Below are 25,787 nucleotides of genomic sequence, written 5' to 3' on the forward strand. Positions count from 1 at the left end.
CAGAGTGAGGTAACAATAGGGCCGACTCCATAGAGTAGTTGTTAAAGATAATAGGACCTACTATGTGAACAGTATCTGGCTGTTACCATCATTTATTCACTTAACAAATGTTCATACTGCATACCAATGTTAACCTACTGCATACCAAAAACTATTTTAGAGACCTGGGATTCAGGTCTAAACACAACAGTAATTCTGATGCTGGAGTTGGAAAGACATTTGATGAACACATTTACAGCATCCAAGCTGTGATAAGTGATATAGAAGAAAACAGGCAGAGCAGCGGTTGCTCTTTCGTGTAGGGTGGTCAGGAAAGGGCACGCTAGTTAATAAGGATCTGAGAGAATGAGCCAAGTGGAAATCCGGGGAAGAATCCAGGCAGAGGGGACAGCAGTGCGCAGGCCCGAGGCCAGAGGGTGCCTGGTGCATTGGAGGAGCTGTGAGGAGGTTGGTATCTGCAGCAGAGTGAGTGAGGGAGTGAGTTGAGGAGATAAGTTTATAGGTAACAAGAGGCCTAATTATAGACAACTCCTTGCCTACCTACCTACCTAAAAATAAGAAATTATCCTAATAAGAAATTATCCTAATTACTTTGGTTAATGAATCAGCTGGACCTTTATAGCTATTGGACCCTCCCCCTGAGGATACAAAGAAAGCTCTGGCCCTTCTCCCTAGAAAATTGTACCCCCAATTTACCACACAAAGCTCTGAGTGTCCCCAGAACTCCCTACGCCAGCCAAGGCCCTCCCCCACTCCAGCTGTGTCCGCATAGCCCCACGTTCTTCTGTGCAGATCCTGGACAAGCACGGGGACATCTACGGGCGGGAGCGAATCGCCGAACTGCTGGGCATGGATCTGGCCTCGCTGGAGATCACAGTCCACCATGAGCGCAAGCCTGAACCACCGCCGGGGCTGCTAACCTGGTGCGCCTGGGATAGCACCAGCAGGCCTGGGGCAGGCAGGGGGTTGGCCAGGGTTGGACCCTCAGGCATCTGGCCATCCCTCTTCTCTCCACCCTGCCTAGGCTCATGTCCATTGACATCAAGTACCAGATCTGGAAGTTTGGGGTCATCTTCACAGACAATGTAAGGAGGGGGGAGGGAGTGGGGGAGGGACCTGCAGGAAAATGGCTCCACCCCTAGGTATCCCTGGCCAGGGACTGACTCCTGAGCCCCTGCACACCTCTGATCCTAGGGTAACCTCTGACACTCCCAAGGCTCCTTGTCACCCAGAGGGCTGTTTAGTTTCCAGACTATATCCTTCTTCAGAGGGACCCCCAACTTTCCCCAGGATGGCTCCTCACCCAGAGTGCTCCTGAACCTCCAAAGCCCCCACCCCCCCCCCCCAGCTAAAGATGGCATCAGATCCCCAGAGCACTCCCAACCCTCTTAAATGTCCCCAGACCCCCTGAGTGTCCTGTTTCCCAGAGTGCTCCCCACGAATCGCTGCATGCTCCCTGACCCCTGACCCTGTGTGCCCGCAGTCTTTCCTGTACCTGGGCTGGTACATGGTGATGTCCCTCCTGGGACACTACAACAACTTCTTCTTTGCTGCCCACCTCCTGGACATCGCCATGGGGGTCAAGACACTGCGCACCATCCTCTCCTCTGTCACCCACAATGGGAAACAGGTGTGGAGAGGACCTGAGGGAGGCGTGTGAGCCTGGCAGGGACCAGTTTAGCAGCCCGTGGAGGGGTGGAGGGATGAGGGACAAGGCTAGGCCACCAAGCCAGGGTGGGTGTGGGTAGTAGGCCCCGGGGGGTGGGGTGCATGGGCTGAACCTAAGTAAGGATGGGGAAGGCTGGGCATGGGGGAGCGGCACGCCGGAGCACGGAGCCGACCTGCCCCTGCCTGCCCCCAGTTGGTGATGACCGTCGGCCTCCTGGCAGTGGTGGTTTACCTGTACACGGTGGTGGCCTTCAACTTCTTCCGCAAGTTCTACAACAAGAGCGAGGATGAGGATGAGCCCGACATGAAGTGCGATGACATGATGACAGTAAGCCCCTCCCTCCAACGCTCTTGGGCCAGTGACTTAACCGTCCCTGACCTTTAGTTTTCCCCTCTGTAAAAGGGTTTAATAATAAATAGTCCCTGCCTCGTCGATTTACTGTGAGGGTTCAGTGAGCTGACGCTTGTGAGGTACTTTGAATAGTACTAGGCACACACCCAGTACTCAGTGAATGTCAACCACTGTGTACTATTATTTGAGTTTTTATAACTTTTCTTATTGGGAAAGGCACTCAGGCAAAGTGTCCCAAGCCTTGTGATCGTGGGCAAGCTACTCAAGCTCCCCATGCTCTGGGGTCCCCACCTGTCAAATGAATATATAGTAACAGTATCTACTGCTGAGGGTTGCTTTCAGGACTCAGTGGTGCTCTGTGACAATCTCAGATTTAAATAGCTGAGAATAGTGCCTGGCATGTGTTAAGGATTACATAAATGTTAGCTCCTGCCATCATCCTATCTAATAAAAGGGTAATATGCAAATTGAGCATCACTCCAACACACAAGATGGCTGCCCCCATGTGGACACAAGATGGCTGCCACAAGATGGCCAGCAGGGGAGGGCAGTTGGGAGAGACCAGGCCTGCAAGGGAGGAAAGTTGGGAGGGACCAGGCCTGCAAGGGAGGGCAGTTGGGGGCAATAAGGCCTGCAGAGGAGGGCAGTTAGGGATGACCAGGCCTACAGGGGAGGACAGTTGAGGGGGACCAGGCCTGCAGGGGAGGGCAGTTAGGGGCGACATGCCTTCAGGGGAGGGCAGTTGGGGGGGACCCAGGCCTGCAGGGGAGGGCAGTTGTGGGGGACCAGGCCTGCAGGGGAGGGCAGTTAGGGGCGACCAGGCCTGCAGGGGAGGGCAGTTAGGGGCAACCAGGCCGGCAGGGGAGGGCAATTGGGGAGGACCAGGCCTGCAGGGGAGGGAAGTTAAGGGGAACCAGGCTGGCAAGGGAGGGCAGTTAGGGGTAACTGGGCCAGCAAGGGAAGGCAGTTGGGGGTGACCAGGCTGGCAGGGGAGTGGTTAGGGGGTGATCAGGCTGGCAGGCAGAAGCGGTTAGGGGCAATCAGGCAGGCAGGCAGGTGTGCGGTTGGGAGCCAGCAGTCCTGGATTGTGAGAGGGATGTCCGACTGTCCGTTTAGGCCCGATCCCACCAGGTTGGAGACAGTGCAGGCTGGGCTGAGGGACACTCCCCTTACTCCCTCCCCCCATGCACGAATTTTGTGCACTGGGCCTCTAGTTATCTATAATTAGAAGTTTCACCAAAGTACCAGCATACCACCCATTTCTGTTTTTCCTCCTATTATAATAATGGTGGTTATAATCTAAATTGAGTTTAATCTACCAGAGGCATGGGACACAGTTGAAAGAATCATCTCAGGCTTTTATCTGAAATGTCCTATAATCTGGCACCATGATCTCAAGACCCAGTCCAGCTCCTCAGCCTGACATTTGAGACCCCACCAGACCCCGTCTTGCCACTCATAGCCTTGTTCCCTTCACTGTCACTGGCCTTAGCTTTTACCCAAGACAACTAGGTTCTCTCACTTCCTGGGGACACAGAAATAACAAGCGTGAAGTCTTTCCCAAGGTCCAGGCAGATGATGTTCCCGGATCTGCACAGAATCTTCGTGTGGCTCTCTAATGCCCGGTGGATGAAACCAAATTCACTCGCTATGGCTTACAAAGCCAGGGAAAAGCTAGTGTTGCCTGAGTCTAACCACAGTCTTTCTTGCCTTTTGCTCTCTGGCTGCCTGGTCCTTCTTTCACTTCCCCTAAGACCGTGTGTTTTCTCCCAACCCAAGCGTTTTGCTTCTGATGTTCTCTCTGCCTCCCACCCTGGCCCTAGGTGCACATCCACCTCTTCATTTAACACCTATTTTTTCCACTTAAATGCTGCCTCCTACAGGAAGCCCTCCATGACCATTGCTTGAGCCTCATCTCTCTCCCTACTCTTGCTCACAGGATCTCTATTTTCTAGCCTCACTGAACATTTCGTTCTTTCAGTTCCTCACAGGAGCAAAAATATATTCTTTCTCCCCCAATGGTGACGTAGCACATGTGGTTTCCTCTGCCTGGAACACTGTCTCCCACCTAACCCTGCCTCATGTCCCAGCTTACATATGCCCCCTCTTCCAGGAAGCTGCCTGCTCACCCAGGCTTTCAAGCTTCAGAGCTTCCTGTGCGTCCCCATCTCCTCCGATCACCCTGTGTCTCCCTCATCCCAGCCCTGACTCCTCTTCCTGTGCCTCCCCATCACAGCCCAGATCGCTTCTTGACTGTCACTATCTGGTGGCATGTTTGTGAGCCCTGTGAGGGCAGGGTCCAGGGTTGTCTCAGTCATTGCCATGACTCCTGCCCCACTGGCCCAGGGCCGTGTAGGTACTCGGTGAATGCTGAATGATCAAATGTGTGACCAACATGCTTCTCACCCTCTCCCTGCAGTGTTACTTGTTTCACATGTACGTGGGTGTCCGAGCTGGTGGGGGCATTGGGGATGAGATTGAGGACCCGGCAGGTGATGAATATGAGCTGTACCGAGTGGTCTTCGACATCACCTTCTTCTTCTTCGTCATCGTCATCCTGCTGGCCATCATCCAGGGTCAGTGCTGGTAGGGGTTGTGGGAGTGAGGCTCAGTGCCTAGAGGGAGACTAGCTCCTTTGAGTGCCAGCCCAGAACCCAGTCTGCGTGGGTCCATGTCCTGGCTCTGCCTCTCCTCTTACTGGAAGATTAGGACAAGTCACCTCTCTGGACATCAGTTTCTCCATTTGTGAAATGGAGATATTAATAAGATGCTCACATTGTTGTTGTGAGAATTAAGTCAATTCATAGGTGTTAAGTGTCAGGCTCATAAGTGCTCAATAAACACTAGATGTTAGTATTTTCAGGAAGCAGGGTGAGATTAGGAAGATGGGAGATGGGAGATTCAGAGGTGTGTAGCCGGAAGTGGTGGGCACTAACCTGTGCCCTGCCTTCCAGGTCTGATCATTGATGCTTTTGGCGAGCTCCGAGACCAGCAAGAACAAGTGAAGGAAGATATGGAGGTAGGTGTTGTCTGGGCGCGACCCAAAGGGATTATAGGACCCTGGAGAGTCGAATGGGCCTCGACGCTGATGTCTCTCACCACCCACAGACCAAGTGCTTCATCTGTGGCATTGGCAGTGATTACTTTGATACCACACCCCACGGGTTTGAGACTCACACGCTAGAGGAGCACAACCTGGCCAATTACATGTGAGTGTGGGCCCACTGGCCATTGAGAAGGATGGGGTGTGGTCACTGACTGTCAGGGGTGGGATACTGGCCTTGGCCAGTTAGGGAAGTGGGTGTGGGGTCCATGTGAGTGGATTCCCAGCCAGCTAATCAGGAGAAGGCAAGGATGCGCCTGACCTGTCTACTGCTGCACTCCCGTCCCCAGGTTTTTCCTGATGTACCTGATAAACAAGGATGAGACAGAACACACGGGTCAGGTAAGGGGTGTTAATGGGAGGACAGTGGGCAGGACATGGAGAGTGTTAATGCAAGGTCAATCAGCAGGTGTCAGTAAAAAGCTCATGTCAATATCAAGTGTTTGAAGATGTGACCAACCTTCTCTTCCCCACCCCCCAACCCTAGGAGTCCTACGTGTGGAAGATGTACCAAGAGAGATGCTGGGACTTCTTCCCTGCTGGCGATTGTTTCCGCAAGCAGTACGAGGACCAGCTTAACTGAGTCACCCCCGCTGGCCCTTCACCCCCACCTCAAGTGCCTTACTCTCACAGCAAGCCCCTTAGCCCCCAGGCCCTCCCCACAAGGCCCATGGGGGAGGTGACCATGTACTGGAGAAATAAAGTCTCTGCTACCCCCTGACATCCTTGTGTTGGATTGTTGACATTGGGGAGGGGCATCCAGAAATTCTGTCCTCCCCCAACCCCAGAAAAACAAGGTGACAGTAGAGGCTGAAGACATGTTTATTGTGGTAAAGGGACATGTCAGGACCACTAATGAGTGTCTGTTGGGAAGGAGGGTGCAGGGAATGGTTCCTAACACCCCCAGGGACTCATTCCTGAATGTAGAGGTTGCTGGGAGCAGTAGGATCATCTGCTGGGCGTGTCTCCACCACCACAGGCCTGGGGAAGAGAGAAGTCAGTTCAGGCGTTTGTTTTGTGTGTGTGTGTTGTTATTTTTTTAATCCTCACCCAAGGATATTTTTCCATTGATTTTTTTTTTTTTTTTTTAGAGAGAGTGGAAGAGAGAGGGAAAGACAGAGAAATATCGATTTGAGAGAAACACATCGATTGGCTACCTCCTGCATGTGCCCAACCAGGGCCTGGGCTGGGGAGCAGCCTGCTACCAAGGTACATGGCCAGAATTGAACCTGGGACCCTTTGGTCTGCAAGCTGATGCTCTATCCATTGAGCCAAACTGGCTAGGGCCAGGCATTTGTTCATTCATTCATTCATTCATTCATTCACAAATTAATAGAGGCTGTGCCTGCATAATGCTGGGCTGTAGCAGTGAACAAGCAGACATGGACCCTGAACTTGGGGACCTTCATTTCGAGCAGGAGACCAACATGAATCAGTAAATTACATGAGTGCAAAGCACGGCACACAGCAGGGACACCTAGCCCCAGGGGTCAGCCAAGGTGCCTCCAAAGAATGGACAGGAGATCCTGACCAAGGCTCAGGAGGGAACTTGGGGAAAAGACAGGGAAGAGTGTTCTGGAGAGAGAACAGCCCGTGCAAAGGCCTGGAGGTGGAGAGGGCTGGGGGTTGGCTGCAGAAGTCATGGTCTTGTGGGCTGTGGCCAGAATTGGGTATTTATCTTGAAGCCACGGGGGGGGGGGGGGTATTTTTTATTTATTTTTATTTTTAAAATATATATATTTTTTATTGATTTCAGAGAGGAAGGGAGAGGGAGAGAGAGATAGAAACATCAATGATGAGAGAATCACTGATCGGCTGCCTCCTGCACACGCCCACCACTGGGGATCGAGCCCGCAACCTGGGCATGTGCCCTTGACCGGAATCAAACCTGGGACCTTCAGTCCACAGGCCGACGCTCCAGCCACTGAACCAAACCGGCTAGGGTGCCACAGGAGGGTTTTAGACAGGGGGAGTGACAAATTCCTATTTGGAATTTAAAAGACCCCTCTGGCATGTCCAAATGGTCACAGAAGATCCTTGAAGAGGCTCTCACTGGCTAAATCTGGGAGTATTAGTGCCTTAAAATAAATGATAGTAATAGATTATATATAATCCATAGAATACAATGGAAATCCATGAGACGATGCTGAAATACATACATACACACACATAAATGGTGGAGAAGGGACAGCTTTTCCCTACAGTAGAATGCCAACTACTAAGTGTAGAAGGAATCTCCTGGCCAGTGTGGCTCAGTTGGTTGTCCCATGCACCTAAAGGTTGCCAGTTGGATTGCTGGTCAAGGCATGTGCCTGGGTTTCAGGCTCAATTACCAGCAGTGGGCTTGTAGGAGACAAACCAATCCATGTATTGCTGTCACATCGATGTTTCTCTCCCTCTCCCTCTCTCTCTCTCAAAAAAAAAAATCAATTTAAAAAAATCTTAAAAAAATAAATGTAGACGGAATGATAGAAATAGAAAAATCACCATTTAGTAACCATCCTAATAATAGATTCAGACAAAAATCATCTATAGCCCTGGCCGGGTAGCTCAGTTGGTTAGAGTGTCGTCCTGGTATGCCAAGGTTGAAGGTCCAATCTCTGGTCAGGGCACATACAAGAAGCAATCAATGGCCCAGCTGTGGTGGCTCAGTGGTTGAGCGTCGACCTATGAACCAAAAGGTCATGGTTCAATTCCTGGTCAGGGCTCATGCCTGAGTTGCAGGCTCAATCCCCAGTGGGAGACATGCAGGAGGCAGCCAATCGATGATTCTCTCTCATCATGGATGTTTCTATCTCTCCCTCTCCCTTCCTCTCTGAAATCAATAAAAAAATATTTTTTTAAAAGAGGCAACCAATGAATGCACAAGTGGAACAACAAATCAATGTCTCTTTCTCTCTTCCTCTAAAATCAATCAATAAAACTTTAAACAAAATCATCAATAACTGCTCAAACTAATTGATGAAAGTCTAGTAAGAAAGAGTATAGTTACACAGTCTCAACACATCACCCAAAAAGATACAAGTAGTCTCTCCTCCCCCCATCCACAGTTTTGCTTTCCAAGGCCTCAGTTACCCGAGGTCAAAAGCAGTCCAAAAATATTAAATGGAAAGTTCCAGAAATAACCAATTCATATGTTTTAGATTGCATTTCATTCTAACTAGCAGGATTGAATCTGGTGCTGCACCACTCTGTCCTACCCAGAGGGGGTCATCTCTCTTGGTCTAGCCTACCCACGTTGTATATGCTAGCCTCCCTTTAGCCACTTAGCCATCTCAGTTATCAGATCGACTGTTATGGTATCTCAGTGCTTATGTTCAAAGAACCCTTACAGTAGCCTAATGCTACATCACAATGCTTATGTCATTCATCCCATCACATAGGCATTGTATCATCTCACATCATCACGAGAAAAAGGCTGAGTACAGCACAAGGTATTTTGAGAGAGACCACATTCAGATAATTTTTATTATTCTACTAGCAGCCCATTTGCACGAAGATTCGTGCAATAGACCTTCATTCACCTGGCTGCCTGCACCAGTTTTCTGCCGGCACCGGGGACCCAGGCCTTGGCTGTGGCCACTGCCTTCTGCCTTCTTTCAGGGTCGGGGCTTGGCCCCGGGCGGCGGCCTTGGCTCTGCTGCACCCCAGCCTCCCTGCTACGGATCGTAGGAGCCGACCCCCTGGTCGTTGCCTGCGATCCGTGCAGGCTCCCCCCTGGTGCCCAAGGCCAGGAAAGCCTCCGCCCGAGGCTTTCCCGGCCTTGGGCTCTGCCACACCCCAACGTCCCTGCAACGGTTTCCTGGTGGGCGTGGTTGGTGGGCGTGGCTTGTGGGTGTAGCGAAGGTACGGTCAATTTGCATATTACTCTATTATTAGGTAGGATATTATTATAATTGTTCTAGTTTATTAATTATTGTTGTTATCTCTTACTGTACCTAATTTATAAATTAAACTTTGTCATAGGTATGTGTGTATAGGAAAAAACATAATACATATAGGGCTCAATACTATATGCAGTTTCAGGACTGAGGGTCTTGGAACATATTCCCACAGATAAGGGGGGGACATCTGTACTTATTAATAGAAAGGAAAAAAGAGTAACTTGATAGTGGGAAAATGTGGCTGACTGCACACCTTAACCAAATGATCAAAGATAACGTCATCAGTAATAAGACAAATTGACATGTGCCTCCTGATATGATGCCGTGAGACAGGCACACCATCACTTCAGTGAATTTCCTGCCCGAAATGCTTACCCTGGACATCTCAAACCCAATTGAGGGACATTCTGTAAAACAATTTTCCTGCACTCTCTCCAAAAGTGTCGAAAAACAAAGAAAGTCTGAAGAACTGTTCCAGGCTAAAGACTAAAGAAACATGACTCCTGCCCTGTCCAGTGTTTCTCAGTGGTTAGAGTGTCAGCCTGAGAACCGAAGGCTCACAGGTTTGATTCTGGGTCAAGGGCACATATCTGGGTTGCAGGTTCAATCCCAGACCCCCTGGGGCATGTGCCAGAGGCAACCAATCTATTTGTCTCTCTCACATCGATGTTTTGTTTCTCTCTCTCCCTCCCTCTGTCCCTTCCACTCTCTTTCTAAAAAATCTATGGGGAAAATATCCTCAGGTGAGAATTAACAACAGGAAAAAGAAGAAGGAGGAGGAGGGGGAGGAGGAGGAGAGGGAGGAGGAGGAGGAGGAGGAGGAGGAGGAGGAGGAGGAGAAAAAAGACTCCTAAATGCAACTCATCATCCTGGATTGTATTCTGGAACCCCCCACCCAATAGTATTATTTTTTTGTTATTACGAATATCACTGGTACAACTAGTGAGACTTTAATGGGTGTGTGGATTAGAAGGTAGTGATGTCTCCATATTTTCTTGATTTTGAAGGCTGCGTGTGGTTTGTAAGAGCAGGTCCTTGCGTGATTTAGTAAACACACACTGAAGAATTTATGAGTAAATAGGCACCACGTCTGCAATTTACACCCCCATAGTCAGGAAAAAATCAATGGACTCTCGGGGGCAGAGCAGGAAACAGGACCAGGGGCGAGAATGTCTAGGCCAAAGATTCAGGTGGCTAGGAACACCTCAGGATGCCCTCTCAGAAGCTCCCCTCCCAGGTCCCCGTCCCCAAGTCCATACCTGGGGGAACCAAGCAGACGGAAGGTGAGGGTAGGGTCTCTCAGCTCCTGAATTAGCTGGAGGAGAAGATGTGTGTCAGTATCTAGAATACCCCTCCCTCTCCCTTAGAGAGAACAGGAGGGAGTGCTCTGAACTCCCAGCCCTCAGATCCACAAATAATCATTCTTGCTAATACCACTCACCAGCTGTGTGACCTCAAGCAAGTTACTTAACCTCTCTGTGCCTCAGATTACTAACCTGTGAAATCACAGTACCTACCCGATAGGTGATCACGAAGATTAAATAAAATACAAACATGTATGGGCAGGTTCTGACACACTGTGGCCTATGAGCTAAGCACCATTTTTGCCCCATCTTCCAGATGAGGAAAGTAAGGCACAGGAAGGTTAAGTCATTTGCCTAAGGTGACTCAACTCGATTCCAAACCCAGGCAGTCTGGTCCATACTCCTAACCACCCATACATCTCTATAGTGACCCCTATTTTATAGTTGGGACCATGAGGCTAAGAGAGAAGCAAAGTCCTTTGCACAAGGTCACACATGGCCTGGGATGAGCTCTGGACACAAGAGACCCTGGGGAAGAGCAGGGGACCCGTCTGAACTGGAGGACGCTTCTCCTCAGGACTTCACAGCTGACTCAGATCTCCCTCCTGGCCCATCTCCTGAGTGAGGTGAGTGAGAGAGGCGGTAAGGCTGCAGGGCTTGGGCTGGAGATGCTTACCTGGTCAGAGCCGAGAGCCCACACCTGCACGCCGTGCTTCCAGAAGGCCTGGAGCCGCCCTCCGACCATCGCTGGGAGGAAAGCAGGGCCTGTTACCCTTGGGTATCACCTGAGCCTCCACTCTGGACCCCGGGCCTCCCAACCTCCACGTACCCACAGCCTCCACAGCTTCCGTCATGGGGATCTCCGGAGTTCTAAGCCCCCTGACTGGGGCTCCCTCTGGCGTCACCAGCTTCAGAGACCCTAGAAGGGAGTCAAAAGAGAGCTTTCAGAGCGGGGCGTAGAAGGTAGGTTACCGAGGAACTGGACAATAAGTTCAGTGGGAGAAGCAAAGCAAGACGGGGGCCTAAGAGAAGGGGCGTCCTTACCGTCCATCAACACCATAACTTTGTCTTCCTCCACCTGAGTCACCTGCACTGGCCCCTTGTGCTCTGTTTGAGAGGAGGAGGTTCACGGACAGGTTCCGTGGCACTCGCCTTTCTCCTTAGCACCCGCTCCATCCCCACACTAGCAGGCTAAGCCCCGCTGCTTAGAGCGGCCCCGCCGGATCCTCTGTCTCACCCGGGGCGCCGACCGCCTTTCTCCCCGCCCCGCTCACGCCCTGTTCAATCCCCTTCCCAGCCCCGCCTCGGGCTCAGGAAGCCCCGCCCAGCCCAGGCCACCCCGCCGCAGCCCCGCCCACAGCCCGGCCCGCTCACTGGTGCTCATCTTGCCCCGCCCGCAGCCCCGCCCACAGCCCGGCCCGCTCACTGGTGCTCATCTTGCCCCGCCCCAGCCCCGCCCCAGCCCCGTTCAAAGCCCCGCCCCGCAGCCCGGCCCGCTCACTGGTGCTCATCTCGCCCCGCCCACAGCCCCGCCCCGCAGCCCCAGCCCCGTCCACAGCCCCGCCCCGCAGCCCGGCCGGCTCACGGGTGCTCATCTCGCCCAGCCAGCAGGAGAGCGCGCCGAAGCGCACGGTGTGGAAGAGCACGGACTTCGGCGGCCTCGGGCTCACGCCGATGCACACGGCGGGCAGCTCGGAGCCCGGCCCCGTCAGCAGCGCGAACACGGGCAAGGGCGTGGGCAGCGGGAACAGCACCTGCTGCGGGGCGCGGGAGGAACGGGCTCAGAGGAGGCTCGTGGCGGGGCGGAGAGGGTGGGGCCTCGAAGGACAGGGGGCTCAGTCTTGGGAGGTGCCAAATCTAGAAATGTCAGGGGGTGAAGTCTCAGGGGTTCCGGCGGTGCCTCCTTAGAAATGGACAGATGTACTCTCAGAGTCGTCGTGGCTGCCGCTTGGGGGCGTGGTGCTCTGGTGACAGAAAGACAGGGTCCCCCACCCTACCCCACCCCCAGGAGCGTGGCCTCAAAGGCAGCCAAGTCTCTGAGGTTCAAAGGACCTGCATGGGGTCCCCTTAGAGTGCCGAGGCGGGGAAGGGCCTTGTGCCTGAAGAATGAGGCCAGGGGTGAGGGGCGGGATTTAAGGATTAGGAAGCCCTCCGGAGGAGGACACTCCCACCCTGACCTAGGGCAGGTGGGCAGAACCTTGGGGGAAATTGGGACGAGGCCTCGAGTGGAAGTGGAGTTTCATGGAAGTCTCCACAGAAGCCAGCATCTGCGGGTCCCTACCCGGATCAGCAGGAACTTGTTCATGGGCTGGTACCACTGAAGCAGGACCACAGAGGTCTCCAAGGCCCCACACAGGAAGGGGCCCCCGGAGCTGGAGCCCTCCGCTGCGGGGGAGGGTAAGGACATGATAGAGTCAATCTTCTCTCCCCTTTCCCGCTCCCCAAAAGGCCACATTTTTCCCCCAGGCTCTGGACACCCTGCCTTAACTCTGCAAACCCCTAGGGTGGATGCGGCCCCTGCCCCACCCCTGGCCCAGTCAAGCCCCCTCCCTGCCCGCCAGGGGGTTTTCTCTCACCCACACAGCACGCTTGGCAGCCTTTGGTGTCCTGGATCTTGGTGGAGACCATGTTCCTCCTGCAGAAGAAGGTATGTGGGAGTGGGAGGTAGGCGGGGAGGGGGGGTTATAGGGGTCTGGGGTGCCATTGGGGGCTGGTACCTTGCGAGTAGCCGGTGGGGACTAATGTGAGAGATGGGGCTTCCTGCTCTGGTCTCTTTCCTCTCCAGCAGGCCCAGGATGCTATGAGAATACAGGTGGGGGGTCTTTCCTGCAGTGGTTGTACACACAGGAAGCAGGCCGTTATAGGGCACTGGACATCCCCGCCTTCCCAGGTAGCTTCCCTCGCCCCATCACTTCGTCTGAAATTCACCAACCTTGAAGCCTTAAGCACTTTTCACCTAACATGTTTTAGTATTTTTTAATATATATTTTTTATTGATTTCAGAGAGGAAGGGAGAGGAGAGAGAGAGAGAGATAGACACATCAATGACAAGAGAGAATCATTAATCGGCTGCCTCCTGCACACCCCACAGGGGATTGAGCCAGCAACCAGAGCATGTACCCTGACCGGGAATTGAACCATGACCTTCTGGTTCATAGGTCAACGCTCAACCACGGAGCTATGCTGGCTGGGCTCACTTAACATGTTTTAAACACCCACTGTCAGCCAGGCACTGTGCCAGGCACTGGTAACAGTGGCAAGGAAAAGAAATATGTTCCTTGCCCTTTGGTGCTTGTAGCCACAGAAGAACTATGGACACTTAACTGGCCCGATGAAGTTATACGCATGGCAAAGTTTAAGAAGAAACCTATCTTGCCCTAACCGGGTTGGCTCAGTGGATAGAGCGTCGGCCTGCGGACTCAAGGGTCCCAGGTTCAATTCTGGTCAAGGGCGTGTACCTTGGTTGCGGGCACATCCCCAGTAGGGGGTGTGCAGGAAGCAGCTGATCAATGTTTCTCTCTCACCGATGTTTCTAACTCTCTATCCCTCTCCCTTCCTTTCTGTAAAAAAATCAATATTTTTTTTTAAAAAAAAGAAGAAGAAACCTATCTAGAAACGTTTAAGTTTGTCATTGCAGATATTAATTAGCTCATGAATCCTATTTGGTTTGGAGATTCCCCACAAATTAGAAAAAACCGTAATCTATAACTTGCTCACTCTATTTTAATAGTGTGGGCTAAGTTCTGATTGTCATCTGAACAGCAAAGAAAGGTGAAGACGAACTTATTGTAGAAATTCCCTCAAAGCTGACTTGAGAGGTGGGGACTGTGAGATGGGGAAACAGACTCAGGAGCAGGCGTCTCCGGCCCCAAGTGAGAGTGACTGGGATTGAGCCCCACCTCAGGCGCTGTGAAGGGGAGCCTAGGCTTTTATCAGCTGTGCCCGTCTACCTCCCAGCCCACTGACCCTCAACCCCTTACCTTCTGATCCCACCCTTCCCAGCACGCCCCACCCCTGACGGCCAGACCTGAGAGAGACATGAGGACGTTGTTGATGGAGTACACCCAGGTAGTCCGGCTAGGAAAGAGCTGCAGAGGATGGGGGAGACGGCTCCTGTCAGACCGCAGCCACCCCCAGCTCCAGCCCCGCCCGCGGCCCACCCTGGGAGGCGTCCTTCACCATCTCCAGCGTGGCCTCCTGCTCATTCCGGTTCAAGATGAAAATGCCTTCCTCTGCCCCTAGGATCAGGTGCTGGTCTTGGGGGGAAAGACACAAGGACACTGGGACCTGCCTTATCCTGGGGGACCTCCCAAACCCCCACCTGCCTGACCCCAAACACTGGCACTCTGTCTCCCAGCCCTGACCCTCAGCTCTCTAATTCTCACCCCCACAACAATACTCCCAGCCCGTCCCCACATCTGAACTGAAACCCTGATCCAATCCCTCTGACTGGTCTCATTCACACCTTCCTCTGACTTCCCGCGTTCTGGTGGTTCTTCCGTCTCTGAACCACAAATCCTGACCCTCCGTCCCCTCAGTCCTGGCCAAACGTTAGACATGCCTCGCCAAATAGCCCTCTAAATTCTGTTCCTCTTTTCCCTCCCTAGTTCTGGTCCCTGAAGGCTAATCCTGTCTCCGCATTGATCCTCAAACTCAGGCCCTCTTAAATATAATATAGCTTTTTCTGTTCAGTGTGACACTCCCCAAACTCTATGCTTTTTCTTTAACCTCTCACTGACCTTGTCTCTACCTCTTTGATCCCCAAACTCTGTCCCTTTCTGTTATATTCTAATCCCTAAAACTCCTAATCCCAAAATGCTGATCTTAGTCTCTCTACCATTAATCTCCAACTGAGGTTAATGACATTAATGGGGTCCAACTGTCCCCCATCTTGTAACCCAAAGTTTGACCTTTCTGCTGTATCTAATACTCGTGGCCGCCCAATCCCTAATATTGCTAGTTTTCACTCTCAAACTCATCTTCAAGCCAACCATCTTTAATCCCCAAATGCCGCCGTAGCCCCAGGCTCTGTCCCTGCCTCAGCTTGGCCACTCCTCACCCTATTATAAGCCCCTCCCTAGTCCCTGGCTTGGTACCTTCCATTAAGGTCCCGCCCCATCCCGCCATGCTCTCTGTTACCCTCCTGAATGCCCACCCTTGGTGGAGGGGTGTGTCCAGGCGGCTGTGCTGTGGATCCGGAGGGGGCAGCCATTGAACAACTTCACAAGAAGGGCACATTCCTGGGCAGGTCGTGGGGAGCAGAGCAGGAGAGTCAGCAAAAAAAAAAAAAGGAGTGGACAGGAAGTGCAGTGGTTAAGGCTCTGGAGCAAGAGTGCCAGTGTTCAGATTCTGCCTCCTCAAAGGTTTATGACCTTGGCAGGCTACATAACCCTCTCTACCTCGGTTTACCCTCTGTGAAATGGGAGATAATATCCACCTCTCACTGTAAAGGTTTACACCACGTAAAGACATGAGATTAGTAGCTGGCACCGAGGAACTGCTCCACAAATGTCACTTACCATTAGTCTTCCCGCCCCCACCCCACCCAGCATCCCCAGTCCCTTCTAGAGGTGTGAGTCCTCAGCATAGCTGGCCTCACCTTTCTCTTCATCTTTTCCTTCTTGGGGGGCAACCGTGGCGGCTGGTCAGGCTGCTGAGGGGTTGGGTTCCAGAGTGAGGGCTCTGAGACAGGATTGGGGATAATCAGTCCCCAAAGCTCCCCCACCCCTACCCACCCCCCACCCTAGCCTGCCCTGTTACCTGAATGGGCAGTTAGATGGGGATTCCTGGTGGCTGGGGGAGGTCCAATGTGGGGGGTGCGTGGGGGAGGCCCACTGGCACACCGGACCAGCACCCCCGGGCTCAGCTCCCCCTCCTCCCCAGGCACCCCAAGACCCTCGTCCGATGGAGAACGGAACTTGGGCTTTGGAGACAGAGAAGTGGGGCAGGTAATACATTAGATGATCTCAGAAAGAGAGGGCACCCTGCCATACCAACCCTGCCTAGGCTACAACGGAAATGTGGTCATAACTCTGACCCTCCCCACAATGTCCTACCACCACTCCCAACTTTCCCCGCCATCCCCACCCCGTCAATACACTCCAGCAACTAAAGGATGAATGCTGGGTAACCAGCTACTGAACAGTGTCCATCAGGCTACATATTTTGAATCACACCTGTGGATTCATGGATGCCACTCCCATATCCCAATATGCTCATTGTCCCATCTCCCAGATTTCAAAGGACCTGGTGTCCCAGAATACAGCCCTAGAATGCCCGGTATCCCAGCATCTAAGGACCCTAAGCTCTTGGCCCCAAAACCCCCAGCTCTTGACTAGGACCTCACCTTGGGGGGCAGTGGAGGAGGTGTATCCTCTGAAGGGGTGGGGCTGAAACACAAAGACAGGGTAAGCAGGTGGGGGTGTGGAAAACAAGGACAGAGTGGTTTGGGGCTGGATGTCTGAGGTCAGAAGGGTCAGGGGTGACTTGGTCTGTGATGGAGCTGAGGACTAAAGGACTAATTAATAATCATCATGACAGCCCAGCCTATGTGGCTCAGTGGTTGAGTGTTGACCTATGAACCAGGAGGTCATGGTTTGATTCTGGTCAGGGCACATGCCCAGGTTGTGAGTTCATTCCCCAGTAGGGGATGTGCAGGAGGCAGCCGATCAATGATTCTCTCTCATCATTGATGTTTCTATCTCTCTCTCTCCTCTACCTTCCTCTCTGAAATCAACAAAAATATATATTTTAAAATAGTAATAATCATGATGACAATAACAACAGCAACTCTTGGAGATCAAGTGCTGACAAGGCATCAAGTCTAACTCTTCATAGCCGCCTAGCGACACAGATCCTCTGAGCTCCTGGGGGTTAGGTGCCCACATGGTGCCGGGGGCCACATGTGAGCCCATTACAGACATGATGGGAGCCCTGAGGCTGACACGGGGGCTGGGGGCTGGGGGCTGGGGGCTGATGGCTGGAGTTGAGGTTGGGGTCTGGGGCCCAGGGTCTAGTCTAACATGGGGAAAATTCCGAGGGACCAAGATTCAGTCAGGTTTTGTGAGATGAGGAAAGATGAAGGCCTGTGGTTGAGGGTTGGAGCTGCAGTTGAAATCTGGGGGTTGGAGCAATGTCTGGGAGGAGCTGAGAGGTGGCAGAGGGTCCAGGGCTGAGCTGGATAGATGGGGAAAGAGCCCTGGCTGGAGCAGAAGAACGTTCTGGAAGGAACTGGGGTTGAGGGTAGGTGGGGGCTGAAGTTGGGAATCAGATCAAAAGTCCTATAAAAAGTTGGAAGGAAGGTGGGTTTGGGGGTCAAGGGTCTGAGGTGAAGGGCTGAGTTTGGGTGGGGCTAAGGGGAGATAGAAACATCAATGAAGGAGAGTGGGGGACGGGCTAGGGGTCAGGTTGGGGTCATAGGTTGGGACTGAAGGAAGGTGGGGGCTCCATTGAGGGTCCAGTCAGGGGTCAGGGATGAGTGGTGGAAGGAAAGTAGGGACTGAGGTTGGGGTCAAAGTGGAAGCAAGGCAGGGGCTGCAGGAAGGCAGGGGCTGGGTGAAGGCCTGAGGAGCTGAGGGCCCCGCCTCTCTTACATGTCCACGTCATCGTAGTCATCATCAGACTCCGACTGGTGCCTCCTGAGGAGTGACAGGCGTAAGCCTCGGGCAGTTCCCACTTATATCCTAGCCCCCTCCCCTCCCAGCCGTAGGGTCCCTGACCTAGGACTGCTGCTCCTGAAGTCTTCAGGGGGCTGCAAGCGAGCCTGTGGGATAGTAAAGGGTCAGCAGTGGCCTAGGTGAAGGGGAGGGTGTTCGGGGCCAGACGGGTGGGGGAAGGGGCATCTCACAGTGACGGCTGCAGGTCTGGACTCCATTGCTCTGAGCTTCCTGAATTCCATGTGCCGCCCTGGAGGTTGGGGGTGGGAAGGTGAGGTAACACACCGTGAGCTGGGGAGATGGATTCAGAAATAGACTAAAATTGGGAGTTTGGATTGGAACTGTTCCTCAAAGGGAAGTATCTTGGTTTACAGGGGTCTCATTTGGGGGCCAAGGTTTGGGATTAGGGAGGTGGGGGCTAACGTAGTGGTAGAGTGTTCAGTTTCAGGTTCCATTGGGTATCAGGGGTCTGCCATATTTCTGAGGTCTCTTTGGGGGTCAGGGTGGTAATGGGAAGTGTGAAGGGGTCTGTTTGCAGGTCAGAGCAGTGGGGCCTCTAGAGTCACCTTGTAGGTCAGGTAGTAATGAGGTTCTCTGGGGTCTCTGGGGGTCTGTTTGGAAGTGATGCGTGATGTGGGAGGGAAGGGGGTCTCTTGGATCTATTATAGGGCCCAGTGTTCCCAAGTTTGAGGCCTCTCTACTCACGACAGCAGTCTGCATCTGGAATCCCCAGGGAGCTGGATCGGTGGGTGGATCTGATCCGCCGAGGGATGGCAGGGGGTGGCTGGGCAGAGTGACAGCTGTATCAGGCCACTCACTCCCAGCAGCCCACCACCCTGTGGGCCCAGCCTGGAGCCCTTGACCCTCCCATAACCTCTGTGCCCCCAGCCCTGTGCCAAGCCCACCATCCTCCCTCCCATTTATCCTTGCAAGAGCAGCAGCAGGAAGTCACTCCGGGCAGGGGGCCTGGCCTGAGCAAAGGCTGGGAGGCTCCAGGGCTTCTGTCTGCCAGGACCCCTCACCTCAGGCTCCTCATCTTCAGTCTCACCAACAGGAGTCCCCTTCCCTGGGTTCCTCAGTTTGTCAAGAAGATCCAGGATCAGGCCTCTATTTAGTCCTGGCTGGGATACCAGTTGATGCTGGGGGAGGGGAGGAGGGAGTCAGCAGGCAGACAGCTGGTGTGAAGGGAGAGGTTGGAACAGGGGCTGGAGAGCCTGCCTAGGGGAACAGAGGGAGAAAGCAGGAAACTCTGGGGAACAGGCAGAAGACCAGAGAATGCTGAGGAGTCTGAAGATACTAAAATAATTCAAGGATCCTGGTGGGGGGCTCGGAGGATTCCATTCCAGTGTACACCCAGGAACGGGCCTTGAGGCTCTTGGGAATTTGTGAGTTTTAACAACTCAAGATATCTTGGGAAAGGGTTTGGGTACACGTTGGAGTGTCTTAGGGGGCCTCCTGGGGAATTCTGAAGGACTAGGGGCTCTGAGAGGGCCATGGGGTCCTGGGGAATTCTGGGGTGAGAGTCCGGGGAGGGTTTGGGGGAGGGATGGTTTACACTGAGCATCTTGGTGGCGCTAGGTCGTTTCTTGGGGCTCTTGGTGAGGGAGACTTTAACAAAGTTGTGGAAGGCAGCAGACCTGGGAAGAAAGAAGCCAAGTTCCGGGGTGAGGGACCAGAGACATTCCCATCAGCCCATCCACCCTGGCTCTGCCCTCCCTCTCATCGCTTCCTCCTACCATTTGCCTTTTTCCTTTAGCCGGGGAGGCTGATAGCCACTCTTGGTCATGAGGAAGAGCACTCTACAAGAATGAGGAGAGTACATGGAGTTCAGACTCCCAGTGGGGGCCAGCGGGACCCTCAATAGCACTGAAGTCAGCAGAGAGCAAGTGAGGGACAGAACGAGAATGAGGCTTAGGTTTTACGATGCACTGGGATGCCACTTCCAGGGGACACCACATTTCACATGATAGAGCTATGTGGGTTGCAGAGGGAGGCTCAAGATGGGGATCCCTGAGCTGGGGGTTCCTGGTGTGGAGGACTGGGGAAAAAAGGCTTTCTGAGTTGAGAGGATCCTTGGGGGTGTCAGACTGGGTTTGCAGGAAATGGGGGCTCTCCTATAGGACAATCTTGATGTGGGGAAGCAGGCTGGTGGGGGTGCGTAGAGTCAGGGCTGGGTGGAGTCTCTAGGCCCTGCGGGGAGCAGCCACACCTGCTTACCTGAGAGGGTGCACATCAAAGAGCGGTGGCTGTAGCTCGGCTAGTTCTATGGCTGTGATGCCCAGAGACCAGATGTCACACAGCTCATTGTATCCCCCCTTCAGGGCAACGGCAGCCACTTCGGGAGCCATCCTGGGGGCAGAGACCCTCAGCAAGCCAGGGGTGACATAAGGAGGGGGAAGGGAGACTCCTTGGTGTGGGGAGTGGGGGGGAGAAGAGACACAAAAAGAGAGAGGAGAATGGAAAAGAGAACCAGGTGCAGAGAGAATCAAAGATGGAGAGAAAGAGACAGATGGGAAAACACTGAGAGAGACAGAGTGAGAGAGATAGGAACATAGAGACAGGGCCACACTAAGACAGGAAAAAAGACAGATGGGGAGAGATCAGGATAAAAATCAACACAAACACTAACTAAAGGGAAAACTCAAGATAGAGAGCTGAAGGGAAGATAGAATATTCAACAGAGCAAGGCAGAGGCTGGGAGAAGGAGCCAGAAGAAGAGATGGGCGGGGGGGGGGGGGGGGGGGAGGGGCGCGGGGGAGCTGCTGCCCCTCGCTCTACCCCTAGCTGCCTGCCAGGCACCCCTCACCAGTAAGGTGTCCCAATGAAAGAGAGGCGTCGAGCCAGCGTTGCCCCGATCTGAGCTGAGATACCAAAGTCAGCTGGAGGCAGAGGGAGAGACAGTGACCTAGGGTCCTCTCGGGCCCTAGCCAGTCCACCTCCTCAATCCCCAGCCACACTCACCCAGTCTGACCTCCCCAGAGTCATTGATGAGGATGTTGGCTCCCTGGGGACAGAGGAGAGATTAGAGGCTATCAGAGACCACCACCCCTAGCCTCCACCTTGCCCCCCCCCTACCCCTGCCCCACAGCTCAATACCACCCTAAGCCCTCCAAACGCCACTCCCACCTCCTGCCCCTCCCCCCAGGCCACCTTCCTGCCCCTAAACCACCTTAATGTCCCGGTGTATCTTCTTCTGTGAGTGCAGATAGGCCAGTCCCTGGGAAGGGGGTACACAAGGAGGCTGTGAGAGCCTGGGGGCTGGAGCAGGGCCCTGCCCCACCCAGGCCTCTCCTCACCTGGAGAACTTCTCGGCAGATGTAGCTGATCTGGAGCTCTGACAGGGAGCCAGTCACTGCAAAGGTCACCCCAGCACAGTGTTGGCTGGGAATTAGGAAACCTGGCCCAAGATGCCCTGGTCCCCGCCGAACTGGCTGAGAGGGTGCCATGTGAGGAGTGGGATACGGTACAGGATGGGACAAGTGGCAGGGAGGAGGGGAACCAAGGGGTGGTCAGCAACAGAGAGGCAGCAGGGAGCCAGGAGCCAGATGGAGACGGAAATTCACTCAACAGACATTGACTGTGTGTTTACTGTGTGGTAGGCACTGGGGACACAGCTGTGGACAAAAAAGACAGAGCCCTACCCTCACAGAGAGAACATTCCAGTGGGGAAGACCAACAGTAAACCGGATAAATAGGTAAAATATACCGTACACAAGATGCTAATAAATAATAAGAAAAAGCAAGAATGAACAGGAAATGTGTGGGAAGGCTACGACATTTTACTCAGGCTGGTCAGCGAAGGCCGCGCCGTGAAGGTGACAGGATGAAGTTGTGAGCAGTCCTGCTCGGAGGGGGGACAAAGGCCAGTGCAGAGCTGGGAGGCGGGAGGTGCCTGGTGCGTCTGGAAAGCAGCAAAGTGAGTGGAGCCGCGGGGAGACGTGACGAGGCCGTGCAGCATGGGGCTCAGTGGTGTCAGACTCGTGGCCATGATGAGGAGCTTGGGATTTTCAGAGGGAAATGGAGGCCCTGGGAGGACTCTGAGCAGGGAGTGATGGGACTTTGCAAAATGAGGAAAGGCAGAGAGACAGACAGACAGAGAAGCAGGAATAGATCCAAAGTGAGACAGAGAAAGAAAGATGGTCAGAGACCAAAAAGTGGGAAGAGAGACACAGGGTGGAGAGGGAACAACAGAGAAAGGCAGACAGAGACAGGTCTGACAGTCTTTTTTTTTATTATTATTTTATTGATTTTTTACAGAGGAAGGGAGAGGGATTGAGAGAGAAACATCGATCAGCTGCCTCCTGCACACTCCCCACTGGGGATGTGCCCACAACCAAGGTACATGCTCTTGACCGGAAACGAACCTGGGACCCTGGAGTCCGCAGGCTGACGCTCTATCCACGGAGCCAAACCAGTTAGGGCGGGTCTGACGTCTTGCTGTCTGAGTCATTTCCTCTCTGTGGGCCTCAGTTTCCCCGCCCCCTGAGGACTTCTTAATGAAGTCCTTCCTTTTCTAACACTTTGAGGTGTTGGGATGGAGGGAGACAGGGACATGGTCAAAGATAGAAGTGGGCATCAGAAATCGAGAGGTGATCACAGGCTACTCCACCCTACCCTCAAATTCTCCAAGAGAAAAATAAATAAATACATACATACATAAATAAATACAAAAATATAAAAATTCTCCAAGACAGTGAAAGCAGGATGAGAGAATCACTCATTCAATGAAAACGTGGGCACCTACTATGAGCCAGAAATGCAGAAATACTCAAACACGAATAGACTGTGGTGAGAAAATGCAGACACAGAGGAAGCTGAGGAGGGGGCGCTGGACAGAATGTAAATCAGATGCAGAAAGATTGGGGCTGTCAGGTCCTGGAGGGGAGGGCCCAGGGCCCAGAGGAGGGGCTCACTATGTAAAATATGGAGCAGAATAAACAGTTCCAGGACACACAAACACAGACAGACGGAAGAGGTGGGTTGGAGGGGCGGGGGCTGCCTGGGTCCCTTGCCCTTCTCTCACCTTGGTAGATGTCCTGAAGAGAACCGGCCCCACAGAATTCCATGCAGATCCAGAACTTTTGCAGCCTACAACAGTTCAACAGCAGTCATAATAATAATAGCAGTGATAAATTATTATTTATTGGACAGCCCCTGGCTCATTGTCTTGCTCTGACATTTTTGTGTGTGTGTTGTTGTTTTTTTAATCCTCACCAGAGGGTATATTCACTGACTTTTAGAGAGGGGGAAAATGAGATATATATAGGGGGTGTCTCTCTTTAAATAGGGAGAAAGAGAAAGAGGGAAACATTGATCAGTTGCCCCCACCCCCACCGCATGTGCCCTGACCCCTGGCCAAAGACTGAATCGCAACCCAGGCAAGTGTCCTGACCAAAAGTCACACCAGCCAGGGCTCTGATCTTTTAATGTAACAGCAGTCATCTCTAACTTTCCTTGCCCACAGTGTGAAATCATCCCACTTCCATTTTATAGATGGGGAAGTTGAGGCTCAAAGAGGAAATATATATTCATGATCAACTAGACTCAAACCCACATCTTTGGCTCCTAATCCAGGGCACCCTCTGCTGTCCCACGCTAACGTAGGAGACAGGGTAACGATCTCAGAGGTTGAGGAAGTTAGAGGGGACACAGAGGCCCAGGGTGCCAGGTCTGAGGGACAGAGTCATTATTGGGGCATCTGGGGTATTAATGTGGGGGTCAGGTAATTCAGAGGTTCACATTAAAAGAACAGAGAGTGAAACTTGGGGAACCAAAGCACAGGATGAAAGGTCAGTTGTAGGGAATTTAGTTTCGGATTTGGTTACTATGAAGAGGTCGATTTTGGGACCCCTGGTCCGAAATGGGAGTTCTGAATTGAAGTTTAGATTAGGGGGTGTTCTGGTAAGAAATGTAGAACTTTGGGCTGGGGGTTAAGTTAGGGGTAACTCAGTTAAAATAAGGGTCCAGGATAAAAGGTTAGGGGGTACCCTGGTCAGAAGTGGGGGTCCTGGGATAGGGGGCAAGTCTTAGGCTCATCACCAGAGATAACTCCCGTGGTAGGCCACAATGTTGGCGTGCCGGCAAGTTTTCAAGATGAGGATTTCCTTCTGAAGTGTGGAAACATCATCATCTGCAAAGAGGGCCAAGAGAGAGAATTCCACTGCAGGGAAGGCGTATAGGGGCGAGCCCAGTGTCCTAGGAAGTCGGTGGGGTGTGGGGAAGGATCTCCTGGGACCTCTCCTCACCAGGCTCCATCTTCACCATCTTCAATGCCACCAGGTCCCCCGTCACCTTGTCTCGAGCCTTGTAAAAGGGAAGTTGACAGTCAGGCCGTCTCCATTCCCCTGAATTCCTCTTCAGCATGCCTGAGCCAGCATCAAAGACTGGGACCCTCTCTCATCCCCTCCCCTCCTTGGACTTCACCACAAAGGCCACTGGTTGGAGGGTGATGGAGAAGGAGGGGGCTCCTCACCTTGAAGACTTCTCCATAGGTGCCACCACCCAGCCGCTGAAGCAGGTCGTAGTGGTCCCGAGGGTCCCTATTGAAGATGTCGGGGTCCACGAGGTCCATTCCTGGGAGCCGGAGCTGGGCCTCCGCCCAGGGGCCAGCAGGGCCTCAGGGCTGGAGTGCTGGCACCTCCCTCCCTCCCCACACACCCTGCACCCGCCTTGCCTCCACCGGCTGTGGCCTCCCCCTTCCCCACTCTCGTTTCCTGCCCCAGCGCAAGGCTGTGCAGCCAGCTCCACCCCCAGTCCCCTGGGCCCTGAGAGCCTGTTGGGACAGCTTGCCTTGGGACCCACGGGACCCCTCTCCACCTTCAGGGCCCTGGACAGAATGTAAATCAGATGCAAACCATCTTAAGTGTGTCCTGATGGGTACCTCAGCACCCCATCCCCCATTCTGGGTGGTGGCTGAAAACCACAGTTGAACCTCTGCTGAGTGCTTGAGGGTTTGGCCATAACCCAGAGATGGCAAGTCTGCACAGGGAGCCGGAGCTGGGCCTGATCATTCAGTGTACATTACTGCTCACCTTGGGCACAGACATGCACTTAGTGGTACCCCCGCTGTGTGGTGTGCAGACCAACCCGACGTGCACATGCCTGGATACGCATGTGCACACATGTGGGTGTACCTAGACCAACAGCGAGAGTAAAAGCTTAGTGTAGCCCAATGGGCTGAGTTGTTGTGTTATATACCTCCACATATATAACACACGCCTGTACATTCATGCCTGCAGTGTTTAGAATCTGTATCCACATAACGTATATGACGACACACATGGAGAGCTCGCTTTCACCCAGCATACTGCAGGTGCAAATCTGCGGGATTCCGGAGTCCCTCACCCCTGCCCCTCCTGGGCAGGCCATCCCAACAGCTTTGCGGGCTCCTACCCCTGGAATTCGGGTGGAGCATGGGGACCAGTTTCAGGCTTTGAAACTATGGAGCTCAGGATCCTGCTGGGGCCCAAGGCTGGGGGGGGAAGAGCTTGGATCACGGCTCAAATGGAGGGCTACTCCGTGCATTCCAGCAGTTGTGTAAGTTCAAGGCGGCGAGCAACGCGACGCGCGCGCACACCGGCGGGGGCTCGCCTCCTTCCCAGCGAGTTCGCGCGCGCGGCCCGAGGACTGGGGCTCGACGCCCGCGCACAGCTTAGCCCCGCCCGGCGCCCCGAGACGGCGCCCGCGCATTGGGCGCCACGAAGCTCTTCCTCTCGCGGTTGGTCCAGTCCGGGTGGAGCGTGTGCGCACGCGCCAACGGCGCCCCCTGGGAAGAAATCACGTGGCAGCCGGAAAGCGTGGCAGCCCCCGCGAGAACCTTCC

General features: G+C 53.4%; 2 protein-coding genes across 2 annotated transcripts in view; one reads left to right on the top strand and one right to left on the bottom strand.

Moving 5' to 3' along the window:
• Positions 1-5,830, top strand: part of RYR1 (ryanodine receptor 1) — a 124,190-nt gene extending 118,360 nt beyond the window's left edge. Inside the window, exons 96-104 of the mRNA XM_079800423.1 lie at positions 793-923; positions 1,025-1,085; positions 1,484-1,630; positions 1,862-1,996; positions 4,440-4,596; positions 4,975-5,039; positions 5,129-5,229; positions 5,414-5,465; positions 5,611-5,830. Coding sequence (XP_079656549.1) covers positions 793-923; positions 1,025-1,085; positions 1,484-1,630; positions 1,862-1,996; positions 4,440-4,596; positions 4,975-5,039; positions 5,129-5,229; positions 5,414-5,465; positions 5,611-5,706 — 945 coding nt within the window. The 3' untranslated portion in view covers positions 5,707-5,830. The remainder of the gene's footprint in view (positions 1-792; positions 924-1,024; positions 1,086-1,483; positions 1,631-1,861; positions 1,997-4,439; positions 4,597-4,974; positions 5,040-5,128; positions 5,230-5,413; positions 5,466-5,610) is intronic.
• Positions 5,831-5,961: 131 nt separating this feature from the next.
• MAP4K1 (mitogen-activated protein kinase kinase kinase kinase 1) lies at positions 5,962-24,537 on the bottom strand (the record flags this gene model as incomplete). Its single annotated transcript, XM_079759578.1, has 31 exons — positions 5,962-6,104; positions 10,267-10,322; positions 10,988-11,058; positions 11,141-11,230; positions 11,356-11,418; positions 11,897-12,068; positions 12,593-12,696; positions 12,888-12,946; positions 13,029-13,137; positions 14,339-14,399; positions 14,491-14,567; positions 15,467-15,551; positions 15,911-15,993; positions 16,072-16,234; positions 16,658-16,700; positions 17,904-17,948; positions 18,030-18,073; positions 18,158-18,216; positions 18,672-18,750; positions 18,989-19,105; positions 19,522-19,603; positions 19,703-19,765; positions 20,184-20,315; positions 20,773-20,845; positions 20,928-20,970; positions 21,136-21,183; positions 21,263-21,318; positions 22,990-23,054; positions 24,006-24,096; positions 24,212-24,269; positions 24,439-24,537. 31 exons carry the CDS (start codon positions 24,535-24,537, stop codon positions 6,035-6,037), a joined length of 2,460 nt encoding a protein of 819 aa, XP_079615704.1. The 3' UTR covers positions 5,962-6,034.
• Between the last annotated feature and the right edge of the window lie 1,250 nt (positions 24,538-25,787).

This window comes from Cnephaeus nilssonii, assembly GCF_951640355.1.
Source record: "Cnephaeus nilssonii genome assembly, chromosome: 20".
In the NCBI taxonomy this organism is placed as follows: Eukaryota; Metazoa; Chordata; class Mammalia; order Chiroptera; family Vespertilionidae; genus Cnephaeus; species Cnephaeus nilssonii.